Source organism: Numida meleagris, chromosome 6 (assembly GCF_002078875.1).
Source record: "Numida meleagris isolate 19003 breed g44 Domestic line chromosome 6, NumMel1.0, whole genome shotgun sequence".
Taxonomy (NCBI): Eukaryota; Metazoa; Chordata; class Aves; order Galliformes; family Numididae; genus Numida; species Numida meleagris.
Window position 1 is genome coordinate 22,197,672 of NC_034414.1, and position 17,808 is coordinate 22,215,479.

The 17,808-nt window shown below is 38.3% G+C and overlaps 1 protein-coding gene across 1 annotated transcript in view; it reads left to right on the forward strand.

Moving 5' to 3' along the window:
- The window catches only part of EXT2 (exostosin glycosyltransferase 2), a 77,225-nt gene that overhangs the window by 54,725 nt on the left and 4,692 nt on the right, over positions 1-17,808 (forward strand). The window contains exons 10-13 of the mRNA XM_021402264.1: positions 3,019-3,185; positions 10,235-10,378; positions 10,934-11,062; positions 13,921-14,003. Of these exons, the coding sequence (XP_021257939.1) occupies positions 3,019-3,185; positions 10,235-10,378; positions 10,934-11,062; positions 13,921-14,003 (523 nt within the window). The remainder of the gene's footprint in view (positions 1-3,018; positions 3,186-10,234; positions 10,379-10,933; positions 11,063-13,920; positions 14,004-17,808) is intronic.

Consider the following 17,808-nt stretch of genomic DNA (forward strand, 5'->3'; position numbering starts at 1 on the left):
AAATCATGTGGATTTAACAGGATTTGCTGACATCTGAGATGCATGCCAATTACCGTTATATTACACCTTCGTTGTTTTTTTTCTCCTTTTGCCATATTTTTATGCAAGTGGCATATCTGTTAGTAAGCTATCAAACAGTTGATTTTCTGTAGAGCTTAAAGTTTGAAGTGTTCTTGCTTGCTTGATATTCTAAATTATTGTTTCCCGATCTTAGTGGCTTTTCCGTTTCAATTTTTGTTTCACAGTATTCCTGCACTGAAATAAGTTCTTCGTTGCAGTTCGGTTGTGATTTTTTTTTAAATATGTGTAGCAAGCACAAGAGGAAGAAAAAAATCCCAAATAAAAAAATAATTAGCATGTATAAATGATCAAAAATCAACTTTGTTGATATTTATAAATAAAGATGTACATATACATACAATTCTGGTTGCTCCTGAAACACTGGCAGGGAAATCTCTTGGGGATCTAGCAAGCTACTTAAAATTCTTCTATAGCAATACACACTTGATAATTGGATAATTACTGGCAATTAGCCTAAGGTCTTTAAGTAGCTTGCAAATGTTAAACAGTCTACCGAGTTTGAGGCCATGATGTATGTCTTTGTAAGGTACTTGTAACTGTCTTACAGATGTGTTTGCTTGCATTTTGTATGGCAAACCAGTAAGAAAGCAATATTCTGTTTCTACTAGAGAGAAAATGTATGTAGCTTCTTCCTGTTTTACTTGTGTATGTCAGGTAGAAGCCATGGTCTACAAAACCACCCAGGTAAAGGTAGATTTTATGGTCACTTTTTCAGTCTCACAGGAATAAACTCAGGGTAGGAAACTGAATAAAAATATTGCCAGTGAATATCAGTCTATTTCTTCTGCTTTCTTTTGGCCACTCATGCAAGCCAATCCTTCCTTCTAAAAAAAAAAAAAAAAAAGGCTCCAAAAAAATCTGACTTTTGAAGGCTCTTGTTGTGGTTTGAAAAAAGGATTTTATTTTCCTAATGAAGTAGTTCTTGAAGGTCTTAAAGAAGCATGTAGTTCTGTGGTTTATTTAAGAGTATTGGGTGAACAGTTGCATCTGAGGAGTTTGATGGCAATGAGAATGTGGGCACTCAGTCCTTGGTAGTTGTATGTGCTGGAATGAAGTAGCTCTTGTTCTTCTCTAGAGATAACTGTCTGTCTGTCTTCCTGATGACAGTGGAAAGAGGGCAAATCTTTTTGGGACACAGCTGATTCTGGGTTGTTATGGAATTGGAAGTATCTCTTTAACTAATTTACTTTTGGTGTTTCCTGTTTAGTTCTTCAGATAATTCTTCTAAGAACACTTCCAGAAGCAGATTTTTTTTTAAATTGCCCTCCACTCATGGTCCAGAATTCCCCACTATTTGTCCATCTATACATGCAAGAACTACACCAATCTATTTTTTCCCTAGCACCACACTGAGAACGCTGTCCTTTCTGACCTCTTAATTTGTTTCAGTAACTACTTTTAGAGACAAAAAGGTTGCATTTCCTATTGTAAAATTTTGTGTTGAGCTTTATCAGTTTTTTTTTTGTTTGTTTTGTTTTTTCAAATACACCTAAGTTTACTAAGTGGTCCAGAGTGCTCTGTATGACCTTATTGTACTCACTATTTTTCATGTCCCCAGTCTTTATATTTATTTCAGACCACTGATGAAAATTTCAGTAGCTTCAGACACAGTGTCAGTTCTTACAGACCCTACTTATATACATTTCGATTTGACGAGGAGAGCAACTTACAAAATCTGTTAGTAGTTTCTTTGTAGCTCTTTTAATGTATTTTCTTTTCTTTTTCTTATCATATACCGTTCTGTCAGCCTCTCTATTTCACTAGTGAAAGAAACTCAAGTCTTCATCTGTCTCCTGCCTGCAACAGTATCTTTCAAAATACTTAGGCTCATCTTACCATACTCAAGCTCTTTTCCTTCAAACTCTAATTAAAACAAATGCAGGAAGAAATCAACATATCACACTTGTACTTAATGGTTGTCTATCTTTTTATTTAACTACCATTCGGTGATTTGATGCTTTTGTGATGAATCAACCTGTAATAAAGACTCCTTTTATGTTTTGTGTTGGAAAATGGTTATGTGAGTATATTTGGAATTAATATTTTATATTCAATTATTTGCTCTATTGCATTGATTTTAGCCTGGTGCTTTATACTTAAGCTTCCAGTAATGCTTTTTTAGGAATAGAATATGATTTTGAAAATTTTCAATGTATTTAATAGTTTGGAGAAACTGTTAATGCACTCCTTTAAGTACTACATTTTAAACACAGCAAGAAATGGAAATGCAGCTCATTCTAGAGTGAATTTTGTATTTACAGTTTCTTGTGGCTAATTAAAGCCTCATTTGACTTGAGATTTTTCATTGTTCTGTACTCTAGTGCTATGTTCTACTTGTAAAGATGATGTAGGGCACAGTGAGAGTCTTTATACATTTATCTAGCTTAATTTATCACTGTCAGCTGGAACTTTGAAGTTAGAAGAAATTACTCAAGTACACTCACACACACACTCACACAAATCTACTCCTTAATTGTTAATAGTGATTAGCATTTTAGGTACATCAAGGTCATTAATTATTAAAATATAAATTAGTTTTCTTAGCTCTTAATAGTACTGTTGTTGCTTTTCACATTGTTTATGACTCTAGACTGCAGCCAATGATCGTATACTGCTTCTTCAAATGGTTAAATAACTGCAGATGAGTAAAATGTTTTCTTGCTTTGCATCCTAAATCAGTATGGAGTGTCACTGATTCTTGTTATGTAATTATCTCAGATTGCTGTTTTGGGCAAGCTGTCCCCCAAACAGCTTATCTGTGAAGTTCTCTGTAGTGAATAAAAGAGACTTTTCTCTGTCTCTTGCCTTCGTATATTTGCATTTTTGACTAACTGAAGTTGAGGTGTAGATCATAAAGAGAAACTAAGGTAAAAATGCAGACCTGTTTAGAAGTAAGTTATCATATTGAATTACATTTCCTTGAATATTTCTCTCTAGATTCCCTCTGGCCAAAGATTCGTGTTCCTCTGAAAGTTGTTAGGACTGCAGAAAACAAACTCAGTAACCGCTTCTTCCCCTATGATGAGATTGAAACAGAAGCAGTGTTGGCTATTGATGATGATATTATTATGCTAACCTCAGATGAGCTCCAATTTGGCTATGAGGTAAGAGACCTGTGTTTTTTTCCCCTTCTTATGCTGTCCACTTCAACATTGTGTGTGTTCTTAAAACGGAGGAAGAGTACTGCTGATTCAGTTTGTCGCTTCTCAGTTTATTGTGGCATTTCAGTGGTCACTGACATGTTTTTACAGATTGCAATTACTTTATGGAAAACACCGCTAGCTAACAGAAAAAATTCAGTAATTGGCACAGTGATGCCAAGAGCCTCTATAAAACATTGTATAATTTGTGTTGTATAGATTTGTAATGGAAGTGATCTGGAAACTGTGAATAGGATTCATTTTGTCAGTTTCAAAAAGTTTCTAGATATGACAACTTTAGTGCTGTGTAGCTTAGTATTTCAGATATTTCTGAGGAGATTAAGCAGGGATTACAAGAGTTGCAGTTCCATATCTTTGCACACTCTTTACCTTGCTGGCTTCTATGATGTACTCTCTTCAAATAAATCATTTGTTTAGTTGTCCCGTTATCAATCTGTTAGCAGATTGATACACCTTAGAATAAAAATATCTTTTTTTTTATTGGCCTCTTTACTGTAAAACAGCATTTTCTCTGTTGGTAGGGATACATTGCCATCACGTTGATGGACAAGACAAGTTTGAGAGATTAAGTGTTGAGAACAGAGGAGGCCTCTTGAGGACACGCCAAAGCAAGGTGGACTGCAGTGAAAAGAACTGAAGAATGTTAAGGAGACACATGTATCATATGCTTGAAATGGCAAAGTTTCAACAGCTGCTGTTGTAATGAGGGTGTCAGCAAAGAGAAAATTTGTCCAAATCAGTTACCCATAGCTGTGTGAAGAGGTGAAAGTCTTCATAAACACATTTGAACTGTATGTCCAAATGTGCATTTGGTGAAAGCCACAGGGTTTATTTCCTTGCAAAAATTTGACTCCAATGAATTTTGTCTTCAATTTCTGAGTATATGACACAGTCCATAATCTGACATTACTGTTCTATATACATTTAGGACCAACATGCTCTGTTTGTAAATGAAGCATAAACTTTACAGAATGTAAGAGTATGCTTAAGAATATAGCATTCACACCTGTACGTGCAATATCAAGAGCTAAACAACATCGGGCTTCATACACGAGAGCTAGAATAGAAAACAAGTTGAGTGTAATAACGAAAACTACTATTCAAAAGGGCAGAAAGCAAACTAAATGTGATAGTTGTATCATTTTTAATTCTCAAACGCATTTGTTAACAACAGAAGATTTTTTTAGGGATGTTGGAAGTATTCAGTGTGAATACTTACGTGGTAAAATGCTTCTCGCTCTCAAGTCAAAGAGCCTTAGCAAGGAACAAGTTTTTGGACTCAGGAAGTTATGTGTGGTAATGTAGGTATGTTCATGCCATAACAAAGATGTTAGGAACAGGAGACAGAGGTTTAATCTATTGTGTGTCTCCAGAAAGGAAATACTTCCCTTGCCAGGTTAATAGTAATGGGTTAGTGCATGGAGTGTGAAAGATGGAATGAAGGGAAGACAACTGAAGTAAGGTTTTTTTGTGGCAACATATGCTTCTTCTCTCTACTCTGGTCACTACAGAGAACATTTTAAGCAAAGCAATGAAGTGTTGGCAGTTCTGCAAGCCAACTTACTTTTGTCCGTGTTGATGCTTCTAACTACTACTTTGAGGGTGAACTAATGTGATAAAAAATAGTAAATCCATAATGTGCATGCTGTGTAAGTTCTGGCTCCATTTCCAGTTTGATTTTCCTACTTTGAGCTGGCTCAAAGTAAACAAGAGTAAACCTAAGCAACCATGTAAGTAGTTCCAAATGAATCTCTGCTACTGTCAAAGCAGGTTTGGAGGGCTCTGAAGCAGAATTTTCAACTGCACCACTGCAGTTGAGTTTCAGGTGTGTCAGCCAGAAGTCACGAGTTAGTACTGTGAAGCTCAGGCATCTGAAGCATTAATTTAAACATCCACAATTGAGAATATCTGTAACTTCATATACACTGAGTCTGGTGCCTTAGGCAGGAAAGTGTTATCCTCTTGCAAAAAGGTGAGGCAAAGAAAATTGAAGTGAATTGCCCTGTGGCCAGAGTGACAAGGTGACAGCTACGTCCCTGAGCCTGACCGCCTGGCTGTGCTGGCTGATTTGTTGACCTTCTGTTGGCTGAAGGCACTGCCCGAGCAACGGGCCTTGTGTTTGGTGTCTGCTTGGACACGCAATTGCTTACACTGGCAGACTAAAAACCTTTGTATTATAAATCTTATTCCTTTTTAGTTTTGAGAATTTATCTTAGTGCACAGTCACATAGATGGAAAACTAAAATGTCTTATTGAGCAGATAGTCGAGACAAACCCATGGGAAGCTTAAACCCTTACATTTTGAGATTGCTTTTTTTTCCCTGTGAAATAAATGAGTAAAAATGTCTCTGAATACAGAAGCAGATTATTTTATAAATATACAGTTTTCCTTTTAAGAAGGGTGAGTAATGTAGTTCCTACTCTCTGGCACAGAAATTGAGGGCTGAAGATTGATCTTTCCTGTCCCTGAGTGTCTGTGACTTGCTTGACAAGCCTGAGCTGGCTCCCAGATGTTTAAATTGTCCTCAGCCTGTGATAATTTATTTATCTGTTTATGTGTGTTACCAGAAAAGTATCTCTCTGACTCTTGACTCATTTGCAGGGGAATCCAGAGGGAACAGTAGCAGCGTATAATGTTACTAGAAAGTTTTCTTTTAAAAGTTTTTCTGCTTCTGCTTTGGTCGCAAGAAGGGTTAGAAACGTGACATTTCGTAATTTTCTCTTCTCCTCCTGATATCCTTGAGACCTTACATTTAAACATATGGCCAAACCCCTCCCTGTCACAGACTTGTCTGAATGTATAGAGCAAGTCTAAAAAAAACCCAGAAGCTTTGATCTCGGTACACTTTCAGCCATAAAAAATTATAGTAACACTCAAAGTGTCAGACATTTTTTACTTGTTAAAAGTGAGCTATTATGGTACAGTGATTTATTGCATTGCATAAATCTATTGGAGCAAGCAGAAAAATAGTCCCTGTGTGCTGCTGCATTAAAGTAGCATAAGAATACTCAGGACATTCTGACTTACGAAAAAAGACTACTTCTGTACGTTACATGGTGAAATCACAGACATGGCTTGAGGCACTGGAAATAATCTGCTAGGGCTGGACAATTTTTCCTAATTACCAATCTTTGTTTTTCACAGAGAGAGTATCAGAGAGCCAAAAAAAGGAGCAAGTATTTAAAATATCATAATCCTAAAAAATTAAAGCAGAACCGTTGGCTGCTCCTAAAGTGTTTGGTGTTTGAGAGACTGAGAGTATGCATTCTAGTATTCCCACCTCTGAGTCTCAGCTGGCCCCAGGGCAGAGTGCTAACATTTCTGTCAATCTGAAAAGGGGATAACAGTTTCCAAGTACGAAGTTCATGAAGATATCTTATTAGGTAGTTACAAAGTCATTGTTAGGTGTCCCTACAAAGTATTTTTATTAAAATGATATATTTTTAAAAAGTATAAATTGGGATTGTTGCTCTGAGTGCATTTTCATTGTAGACAAAATAGTTTTGTGCATTACTGCATTTCTGGTTTTTTGTTGTTGTTGGAAACTTTTTGCCTACTGCTAGTAGAATCATTGAATGGCTTGGGTTAGAGTGGACCTCAAAGATCATCCAGTTCCAACCCCCTGCCATGGGAAAGTTTGCCAGACACTAAGTTAGGCTGCTCAGGGCTCCATCCAGCCTGGCCCCGAGCACCTCCAGGAGTGGGGCACCTACAGCTCTCTGGGCAGCAGAGCCAGGGCCTCACCAGCCTCTGAGTGAAAATGTTCCCCTGACATCTAACCTAGATCACTACTCTTTTAGTTTAAAACCATTCAGTGGTCTTATCTGTCTCAGAGCTCAATTTTTCTTTAAATTGTTGAGGATAGCTAGTGTTCCATTCTTACAGTGTTGCCGGGTAGCTTTGGAAACAGTGACTGTATTTCTGTTCATACAACTAGAAAATTTAAAAATTTCAATTAGTTCCTGAAGTTGCATGTAACTGTTAATATAATCTTATAACTTTCATGCATAAATGTTGAAGTAGATTCTGGAAAAAGAAGTGTTTCTCTGTCCTTTCGGCTGCATAGAGAATGAGCTATGGTTGCTCTTTTGGTGGCACAGAGAAATAGTTGAGGCTAGAAAGTATAGACTGTAGGGAAGTGAGGGTGAAGGGTATTTTAGCTAGGTTGAATGTCTATATCATTTGCAGAAGTTAACTTGAAAATAAAAAAACATTGTTTTTCTTGGTGTTTTTCACAGGATTTTTAGCAAATCTTGAGTCAGAACTTCTGAGTTGTTTTTTTTTTTTAATCTGGGAGATAGTTCATCCAAAAATATTTAGTTTTGATGTTGTCTAGCAGAGTCCTTGGAATAGCGCTGTCTGCAAAGAAGCATACCTCCTCTTCACTTGGCAATATGTTCTTCCCTGGCTGTGTCCCTTAGCAGTATTAACTCAAGCCATCCTTCTTTAGCCTGTGAAAGCTAATAAGATCACTGTCTAAGATGGAATGTATTCTCAACAGACTAAAAATTTATAGGCAGCCATCAAACAAGAAAATTGACTGCAAAAAAGGGAGTAGCATAAGAAAAATTACCGCTTTTCCTATTCTGAAAGCTTTCTTCTAAGCAGTAGCTGTACATAATAATTTTGGCACAAAGCATTTGTATGGATTTGGGCAGTGAGCTGGATGCAGCTATTTGGAGCCTTTCCCAGAGTTAGCTTTGAATGAGCCAGTGATGAACATTAAGAAGAAGCCAAGCTTTTCCACTGACTTAGATAGCATTACTTTTAAAAGGAATCTTTGTTTAATACAGCTAAGTTATTTTTAAGTGCATCAAACTGACAATTTTCAGAGGCCAGAGCTGGGGTAATGTTGGGCTTTACGGTGATACAAAGAAATCTGTATTAGCAACATGCATTTTAGTTGGCTTTTATTTTATGTTGTTTGGACTCTTTAAGATGACACTGAGAGCTAAAACTGGAAAGAATATGAATCTGCTGTTGAGTGTTGGGAAGGCACTGAAGTCCCTTGGGAAGCAGTAGCTGAGTTTAATCTTTCCTTCAGCTGCATTTAATATGCGTGTCGTTCCTTTTACAAGGATTCTTAGCCCAGTGTGGTATGGATCTGTAGTGTTCTGTCAAATTCTTTGCTGATCCTCAGTAGCTTAGGTGGCGGTGCCTTCTAACAGCTGTGAAGTGAGAGTTTTAATAGTAGATTAATAATAATAAAACCAGCGAAATATAACCACTGTATTTTGAGACCTAGAGAGTAAGGAATAAAATCTTGAGAGTGTGGCTATACCTCTGTCTTTTTGCTCTTTGTTACTGTCATGTCACTGTAGGTATCTCAAGCTCTCACTGTCTTGTCTGGAGTTCTTTTTTATTATTATTTATTTGTTTATATTTAGTTGATAGCAACAGTTTGTAACAATGTCCTGTGAATCATGTTTCTTGAGTTCCAGAGCCTTCTGTTAGATGGTTGTCCTATCTAAATACTATCCAAGTACCTGTGCCCTAGAACTGTCTTGAAAGATTGATTTCTGGTTAAAGCACAAGACAGAGAGTCAGAAGATCTGGTTCCCATTCTTGTTTCCTGTGTGATTTTTGGCAGGTTTTCTCATCTGTATGTTTGAAATAATAACCGCTCTCATCATGGGATTCTGAAGCTATATTAACTGACAGCAATAAAAATGTGTTGAGATGTGTAGATGAAAAGGTATATATTAATGCAGAATCACAGAAACATAGATACAGAAGCAGTAAGTTAATGCTGATTGTTTTATCATATTTTTTTGACCGGATACACTTGCATAGAGTCCTTACAATCCAGGCCTCTCAGCTGAAACATACTGGCACATGGCAAGTGCCCTCAGTGAACTGCTGGCAAAGTTAGGTTTGCAGTATTGTGGAATTCCAGATGACACTTCCTAAACTGCAAAATCAGCTGTAGGGTTTCTTGGTGTTTTGTTCGGAGAAAAAAGATTAGCGTGTAAAGCGACCCTTGGGAATTGTTGTTGTTGATCCGGTATACTCAGTGAAATTTGGATATGTGTTTGTTTACTTACGCATTACCAATCTGAAACAGAAACTCCTGTGACTTAGCACTGTATGTCAAAGAGTCAAGACACCCATTTTTCCAACAAATCTAGCAGTTATTTTGATCAAAATAAAGGACAAGTTTTGAATATTTTGTCTGCAAATAAAGCAGATAAATATTGACTTCACTACTGATTATTAAAAAGGCATACTGTGTATTTAGCAAGCAATTAGAATTCAGACCCCCCTTAATAATTATAATCCTTTCTCTCTTTTTTCCTTATGCAAAAATTGTCCATTATTTAATGTGGCTAGGAGTGTGGAGAACTGAGGTTGCATTAATGATGCCCTTCTCCTTGTTCTCGTCTACTGTGTTTGATCCTGTAGTCAGCTACAAAATAATGTATGGAGTGACAAGGATGGTATCTTGATTGTATCCAGCTGTTTGGAACAAGTCAGGGGCAAACAGGCCCTCCATGTAGCAGTAGATCCATCCAAGCACCCATTAAAGAACACCAGAGATATTTTAATATAAGTTGATTTTAAGCTTATTCCTATCAAAGGAAGGAGGTTGGTTAGATCCAGCCACCTGTGAAAGCAGTTAAACTGCAGCCGTATCTACTGATTTTAACATCAGAAGTTTTGTTTTAGTTGTACTTGGTTTTAATTAGTGTTAAAATCTTTTTGAATAATTGGTTGTATTTCTCTACAAGAAGAAAGTCAGCATGGCTTAGTGACTGTTTACTCTGAAATATGGCATCCCTGAACTGTAGGGTCATTCCAGAGCAAGCTCGGGGATTTTTGTATTTTTGCCAGGCATCTTCTGATTTCAGGAATTAGGTCTTATGAGAATTGAAATGGTCTTTGCCCCACTGTACTGGTACCCTCCCAAAAGTAGGCATTTCATCTGGACATTTGTATTTGCTATGCAAGACAGTTTACCACAGTGTTCTTGTTCTCTTCTTGTTCTCTTCAGGTTTGGCGTGAGTTCCCAGATAGGTTGGTTGGATATCCAGGCCGACTGCATCTTTGGGACCATGAGATGAACAAATGGAAATATGAATCAGAATGGACCAATGAAGTCTCAATGGTGCTCACTGGGGCAGCATTTTATCACAAGGTATCTGTAACATACAACTTGTGGTATACAACATGAACTACTCTTTAAGAGCTGTATTCTCTGTGTGTCTTGTGGTGCCATAATAGTTTTCTGCAACAACCAGAAAACCAGTTGCCAACTTTTCCTAAGACTCCTACTCTTTCTGTGGAAACAACTGATTTGTTTCTGCCTGTGAAATAAAACTGTTACTTTCAGAAACTTACAGAAGAACTCTTGTTGGTTTGCCTGACTCATAAGAACATAGCATATTTTGCAATGAATGCAGCTTTGTTGCTAGGAAAGGAACCTAAGGAAAAAAAAACCACACACACACACACAAACCACAAAACAATTGTAAAGAAATCAGTGTGCTGCTCAGGAATGGAATAATTATGCACTTAAGTGTCCAAAAATGTTTTTCATCTTCTAGACCAGTCCTTGGCTGAAGGCGATATCTCAGTTTGTCCATAATCCATCCTTAGCTGCCCGCTGTTCAGTGACTGAAAGATTTAGTGTCTTGTAGTTACTGCATTTGTGTTTAAAATTATCTTCTCTCCTTTTCCATCTGTGCTGCAGTATTTCAACTATCTTTACACCTACAAAATGCCTGGAGATATCAAGAATTGGGTGGATGCCCATATGAACTGTGAAGATATTGCCATGAATTTCCTAGTGGCAAATGTCACTGGCAAATCAGTCATTAAGGTAAGGCTTTTCCACAGTCTAACTCTACAAAGCTTAAAAACATGTACGTATTCATGTAGATGAAGATCATGGAAGATTATGGAACAGATCCTCCTGGAAACTATGCTAAGCAAGTGGAAGAGAGGGAGATGATACGGGATAACCAGCATGGCTTCACCAAGGGCAAGTCCTGCTTCACCAACCTTGACGCTTTTTGTGATGGTGTTAACTGTGTCAGTGGACAAGGGAAAAGCCACTGGTGTCATCTGTCTGAACTTCAGTAAGGCCTTTGACATAGTCCTTCCTAGAATCTTTAGAGATGGAAGGGATCTCTGAAGGCCACCTAGTCCAACTTCCCTGCAATGAACGGGGACACCACAGCTAGATCAGGTTCCCAGGGCCTTATCCAGCCTCACCTTGAAAGTCTCCAGGGACAGCGCATCAACCACATCACTAGGCATCCTGTTCCAGTGCCTCACCACCCTCACTGTAAAAGATTTTTTCCTTATATCTAACATAAATCTACCCTCTTTAAGATCGATTATTAAAAAAAGCAGCAGCCCTAACAGTAGAACAGAGAGGCTGAGCCTCTTTGAGCTCAGGCACTCATGGAAATAAGCAGAGAAGCAGAACTCTTTCCTGTTTTTTCAACTGGTCCCCCATAACATCCTTCTCTCCAAGTTGGAAAGATATGGATTTGATGGGTGGACTGTTTGATGGACAAGGAACTGGTTGTGACATCATTCTCAGAGAATGGTGGTCAATGGCTCAATATCTGGATGGAGATCAGTGACAAGTGGTGTCCCTCAGGGGTCAGCACTGGGACCAGTACTCTTCAACATCTTCATCAATGACATCAACAGTGGGATCAAGTGCACCCTCAGAAAGTTTGTGGATGATGTCAAGCTGTGTGGTGCAACACACCCGTGGGACAGGATTTTATTCAGAGAGACCTAGACAGGATGGAGCTGTGAGCCCAGGTGAACTTCATGAGGTTCAATAAATCTAAGTGCAGAGTCTTGCACCTGGATCATGGCAACCCCCACTATCAGTAAAGTTCTGCTGAAAAGGACTTGGAGGTACTGGTGGATGCCAAACTGGACATGAGCTAGCAAAGTACCCTCACAGCCCAGAAAGCCAGCTGTATCCTGGGCTACATCAAAAAAAGTGTGATGAGCAGGGCAAGGGAGGTGATCCTGCATCTCTGCTCTGTGCTGGTGAGACCTCATCTGGAGTACTGCGTCCAGATGGGGAGTGCTCAGTACGTACTGAGGACCTGTTAGAGCACATCCAGAAAAATGATGCAAGGGATGGAACACCTCCACTCCATGGACAGGCTGAGAGATCTGAGGCCATTCAGCCTGGAAAAGAGAAGGCTCTGGGGAGACCTGATAGCTGCCTTTCAGTATCTAAAGGGGTCTGTAAGAAGGAAGGGGACAAACTCTTTAGCAGGATCTGCTGCGATAGAGCAAGGGGAAATGGTTCCAAACTAAAAAAGGGGAGATTTAGATTGGACTTAAGGAAGAAGTTTTTTACAATAAGGGTGGTGAGGCACTGGAACAGCTTGCCCTGGGAGGTGATGGAAGCCCCATCCTTGGAGATGTTCAAGGTCAGGCTGGATGGGACTCTGAGCACCCTGATGTAGCTGTAGGTGTCCCTGTTCATTGCAGGAGAATTGGACTAGATGACCTTTAAAAGTCCCTTCCAACTCAAAAGTTTCTATGATTCTGAATTTATTTAGTAGATTTGAATATATTACTCAATCATCTTCTCTCATTTGCCCCAGTATGGTGCCTCATTCTACTTCCATAGTAGGAAAGCCTGTTTTTAGTAAAAAGTTTATGCTAACTGGAAACATAGAATTGTTTACCATTTGCTTCTGGTGGTTATTTTGAACAACCAGATGAGGTATGAAGAAGGTAATTTAAATGATGGCTTATATATATATACACCAACCAACATATGTGCATTTTAACTATTTGAAGTCACTAAAGAAAGAAATAGCCAACTATCCGCAGCTCTCTGTTGTGGTCTAGCAACAGCTGATTTATAGGAATGTTAATTGCAAGAATGTTAATTGCAAGATCAGCTTTAAATGAACATTTTATCCCTGAATTAATTTCCTGACATGTTTCGACACGTTTTCAAGTCTGGACATTCACTCTGTACATTCATTTCAAAGTGTGTCAACCTGGAATGAGATTTAGAGGCCACCAGGCGTTACTTCAATTAATGGGGTCTGCTTTCCCTTCTGTCCATCATCATTTACTGGGACTGGTGGCTGCATTTCCTAGAAGAGTCTTTAGAAGATAAAGTGTGTGTTTTTGCTGAAAAAGTTTTTGAGCTGTATGAGGGCACAGCAGAGTAATTTGGCACCTCTGTGTGATTCGGAGAGCTTTGCAGAGTTTGCCAGTCAGCTATTAACTGGAGTGAGCAAAAGAGCGTCTGTTGGATTAACGTTACGGTGAAGTATGGGAAGCTATATTTCATCGCTGTTATGGCTGCAAGAACAAATGGTGTTTATACAGGGACCTTGGCAGTGAGAAAACAGTCATTAAACAGGAATTAAGGAGCTTGTCATCGCCACTTCTTTTCAGTTACAGAAGGAAAAACCCCTCCAAGCCGTTTTTATTGGGCCCCTGTGAATTTTGCAGTCAGCCAGGCCAGATGGAGCTGAATGGAGGAATGGAGTGACTTTTTTTTCCTTTTTTTTTTCTTTTTTCTTTTTTTTTTTTAAATCAACCCCCCCTACCCCCCCCCTTTTGAGACAGCTCAGTTTACACTGCAGGCACGTTCAGAGGTATTGCACTGTTCTCTGTGCAAGGAGATTAATGTCCCTTCTGTTGATATTTGATGGTATCTGGCATGCCTTTGTGCAGGTGACCCCACGAAAGAAGTTCAAATGTCCAGAATGCACAGCAATCGATGGGTTATCACTGGACCAGACACACATGGTGGAAAGGTGAGTGACCACCCTTTATTCCTCTGATTGCTAGAATCTTATCCGAAGTTCCATTAAATTAGGATCAAAAACACTTGCTGATTATATTTCTGTAAAATACTGATTTTGAAAGAATGTCTCCTGGATTTGATCAACGTAAGTCACTCCCACAGTGGATAACGTGACGCTGAAAAGTGGACTACTGCAAGGAAGAACTTCAGTAAGGGTACTATTTTTAGCAGATTTGCTGTAAAGTGTATAGGATGCATATGAAATACAGGTTGTTTGCAGTGTTTTCAGTAACGTCATGTTTCTAAACTTAAACTGTAAAGAATATGAGATTTCTTTTTTAAATCCAGGCAGTTTGCTCTATTACTGAAGAATGATTGACTAACAAGGATATAAATTACTAATAATGTTGTTTGCATTGTTGTTTATACGTTGTCTTTCTGAATTACATTGTTTCCATTAATGAAGGGCATTTGCCTGCACAATTCCATGTGGCATTTTCTACCAATGGCAGTAATATTATATTTTGTGAGAATTTTATATTGAAATGAAGTATGTGTTTGCAAAGGCAGTGAATGCTTAGTGAAATACTGTAAGTTGGATAACTGTAAGAGTTCCATTTCCCCGTTTATAGTAAAATGGCTTCCTAACCTTGACCAAGCATTAAGCTTCCCTCTGCATTGGCTACTAAATATTTAAAATAAGGGAAACATTGCTCACTTTCTCAAAGCTGTTCAAGTTGTTGTTTGAAAAGAGCAGGGAATAAATATACATTAATTATTATTAGGTGAAATTAACCAGGGGCTGACAAAGGCTTTTCCCCTCTGGCTTCATAGGCTGTAGCATGTCCTCTGCAAGCTTTGGGGAAAATTATTTGCAGCCTTACAATTGATGGGGAAATAGTGAGCAGGTAGCCTGAGCTAGTTACTTGTGCAGATATCCAGGGACCATCCTACTCTTTGTGAAACAAGTAGTTTATCGCTCTTGTCATGGATATAGAATTAATATTTATTGAAAGGTGTCCAGTGAACTAATGCAAAACTGGTTAGTAGGCTGGGGGCTTATTTGTAAGAAGAGTATATGCATGCATCTGTTTAATGTATTAACATTACACAGCACACACAAGTACATATGTAGTTTGGCTGATTAATAACCGAGCATGATGCCAGGCACTGACATCAAAACAACCAAAGTTAGTGACTAGATGTTTGGACTGGATGTATAATATGGCTAGCTTTAAAATATATATATATATATATATATATATATAAAAGTCAGTTGTAAAAAGTACTCATGAAGACCATGAAGACAGTAAAAATTACTCTGTAGAAAACTCCTTTAGAAAGGGGGGGCTGGAGGCTCTGTGGATCTTAAAGGTTAGCTGAAGGAAGCACAGGAGGATGTCATTTATCGAGCTGTTCTGCACTGGCTCACAGAATGGACTCCCAGAACCCAGGTGAGCTTTCCTGTGATCGTGTTGTTAGTATTACAACTGCGTGTAGGAATTTCAGTCATGAAGTAGGTTCTCATTAAGGTTAGCGCTATAAAAACAGAAGATGAAAAAGCGATCTTTCCTCCAAAGTGCATTATGATGCAGGGTAAAGGTCATTTTTCCATGTCTCTGGCAATTCTTGTATTTTCAGAGTAAAGTATCTTTGGCAGTCTATCCAGAACATGTTTAAACTGTTGCGCTGCTTCTCCACTGTAGTTTCTAACAGTGACAGTAACTGAGATTTAACTGAAATGTTACACTGACTGCACATCTGCATGTTTTATTTGTTGGATTAAAGGTGTGAATACTGCCCTGGAGTCTGGGTGCAGGAGAAAACCTGGTGGTATACAGTTTAAATGTATTCATACATTTTGAAGATCGTTAATTCTGAGAGTACACGCTACACCTAATATCTTTTCATTCCATATTGCTATTATTATCTACCTTCAACCTATGGAAGTTATTTGAAAATTTGGAAGGGTTTTTTCTTTTTCTTTTGTTTTTCTTTCATCTTCCACACTAACTATTCATTTTAAGTGCATAAAAAATGATAGTGAGTTCTAGAGCAAATTTTCCTAATTGCTAATTTCCTGGGTAACGTTCATATAGGTATGCTAGCTATTTTCTGTTATTAGTTGAGAAGGTAAATGGAAAAGATATATGCATCAGGGAATACTTGTCGTATTATGAAACAATAACTTGGTACATTACAATGTTGGATACCCAAAATAATGCCTGGAGTATCAGGCAAAGAGCTGTTATCAGCTTCACTTGCAGATTCCCCAAGTGCCTGGCTCTTGTTTATCATCATTCACAGATTGTGAGTGGGTAGCCTGAGCTAGTTACTTGCCCAGATATCCAGCGATCATCCTGCTGTTTGTGAAACAACTGGGGTTTTGTTTCTGAAATAGTACAGAGATGCACAGCAACTGCCTGATGATTGTTTTGTAAGTGAAGAAAGCGCTGAGATTTCAGTTATGGAGATCTGTCCAGGAAAGTCAGTTCTGTTGAGTGTTTTGTCACTCTCAGCAGAGACAAAGGAAAGATGGCAACAGATGAACTCTCTCTCTTACTAAGGGATTTTTAATTAATTTTTTTTTTTTTTTGCTAATGCTGATGGATAGTTACAGTGAATTATGTGAAAGGCAATGCAGCTATTCTTCCCGCTGTGTAATTTCTCTGAAATAAATAAAAGACTTCAGACCACAGGGTTATTGAGCTCCATCATTAAAATACATTAACTAAAGAAAGCTTTGGATGAAGAATCACCTTCTTGCCCTAGGTTGGCCTAGACCTACATCAAGTTGCAGAAGAAGCTTTAGAAGGATCTCTTAATCCCTGTACATACAGGTGCTGTTTAAGTAGCAACAAGTTTTCTGCATTTAGCATCTTTGCATCTGGTTTTCAAAAAATTAAGAACTCTATAAAATGCAGCTTGGAGGGCAACTGTATAGTAAATGTAGCAAAGAGTTGAGCTGCTTCTGCAGCAGCAATGACAGTGGTGTTTTATTTAGGGCATGTAAGTATTTATTGAAGTCAAAATAGGAACGCTTTCCCTCAAGAGGCAAACTGAGCAGATAGTGGTTGACTAAAGAGTGTAGGTGCAGAGTTACCCTCCTCAAAAATATTTGGGTTGCAAAGTAGAGGAAGCTGAAAGACCTTACAAGATACAAAGTTGATCCAATCTGACAGGGACAACAGGGCTCCCAGTTTCTCAGTTCACACTATCTTAATTCCTTGTTGAGCACAACTGCACCTTGTCAACAGAGCAAGGAAAAAATGAATAATTGTGGGAAGAGAAGATGCCTCTGTTAGTATGAATTTGCAGAGCTAACAACACAGCCAAGAAAAACACCTACCCTCCATGTAAGACAACATGTTATGTTTTTTGTCTTCCTGTTTCTCAGCGTTTAATGTGCTAGATGTCCTTTCTGTTTTATATTATCTGAAAGCGGCAAATACTTCAGCATTCAAGTGATTTGCTTCAGTGAAGGAGATGAAATTTTTCTGAAAGAGGAAATTTTTCTGAAAGAGGCAACTTTCCTTCAAACACATGTTGTGGTTTGAGTGTGACATTTCTTTCACCTAAAAAAGTTGCTTCTACTATTTGAGTTTGATGTTTCCTGAGGGCTAACTTTTCTGATTCAGCCAGAATAATTAGAACGTAGTTATTTTGCCTTTTTTTTTTTCATTTTAACATGTCTTTAACAACAAAGTGGTGATTTCTCATCGGTGAAAGATGTTGTACTGGTATGCTTGGTCTTACCATGGAATGAGTTTGGCTGTAGAGGGAGTCCATCTTGGTATTTCTCCAAGACTTCAAAT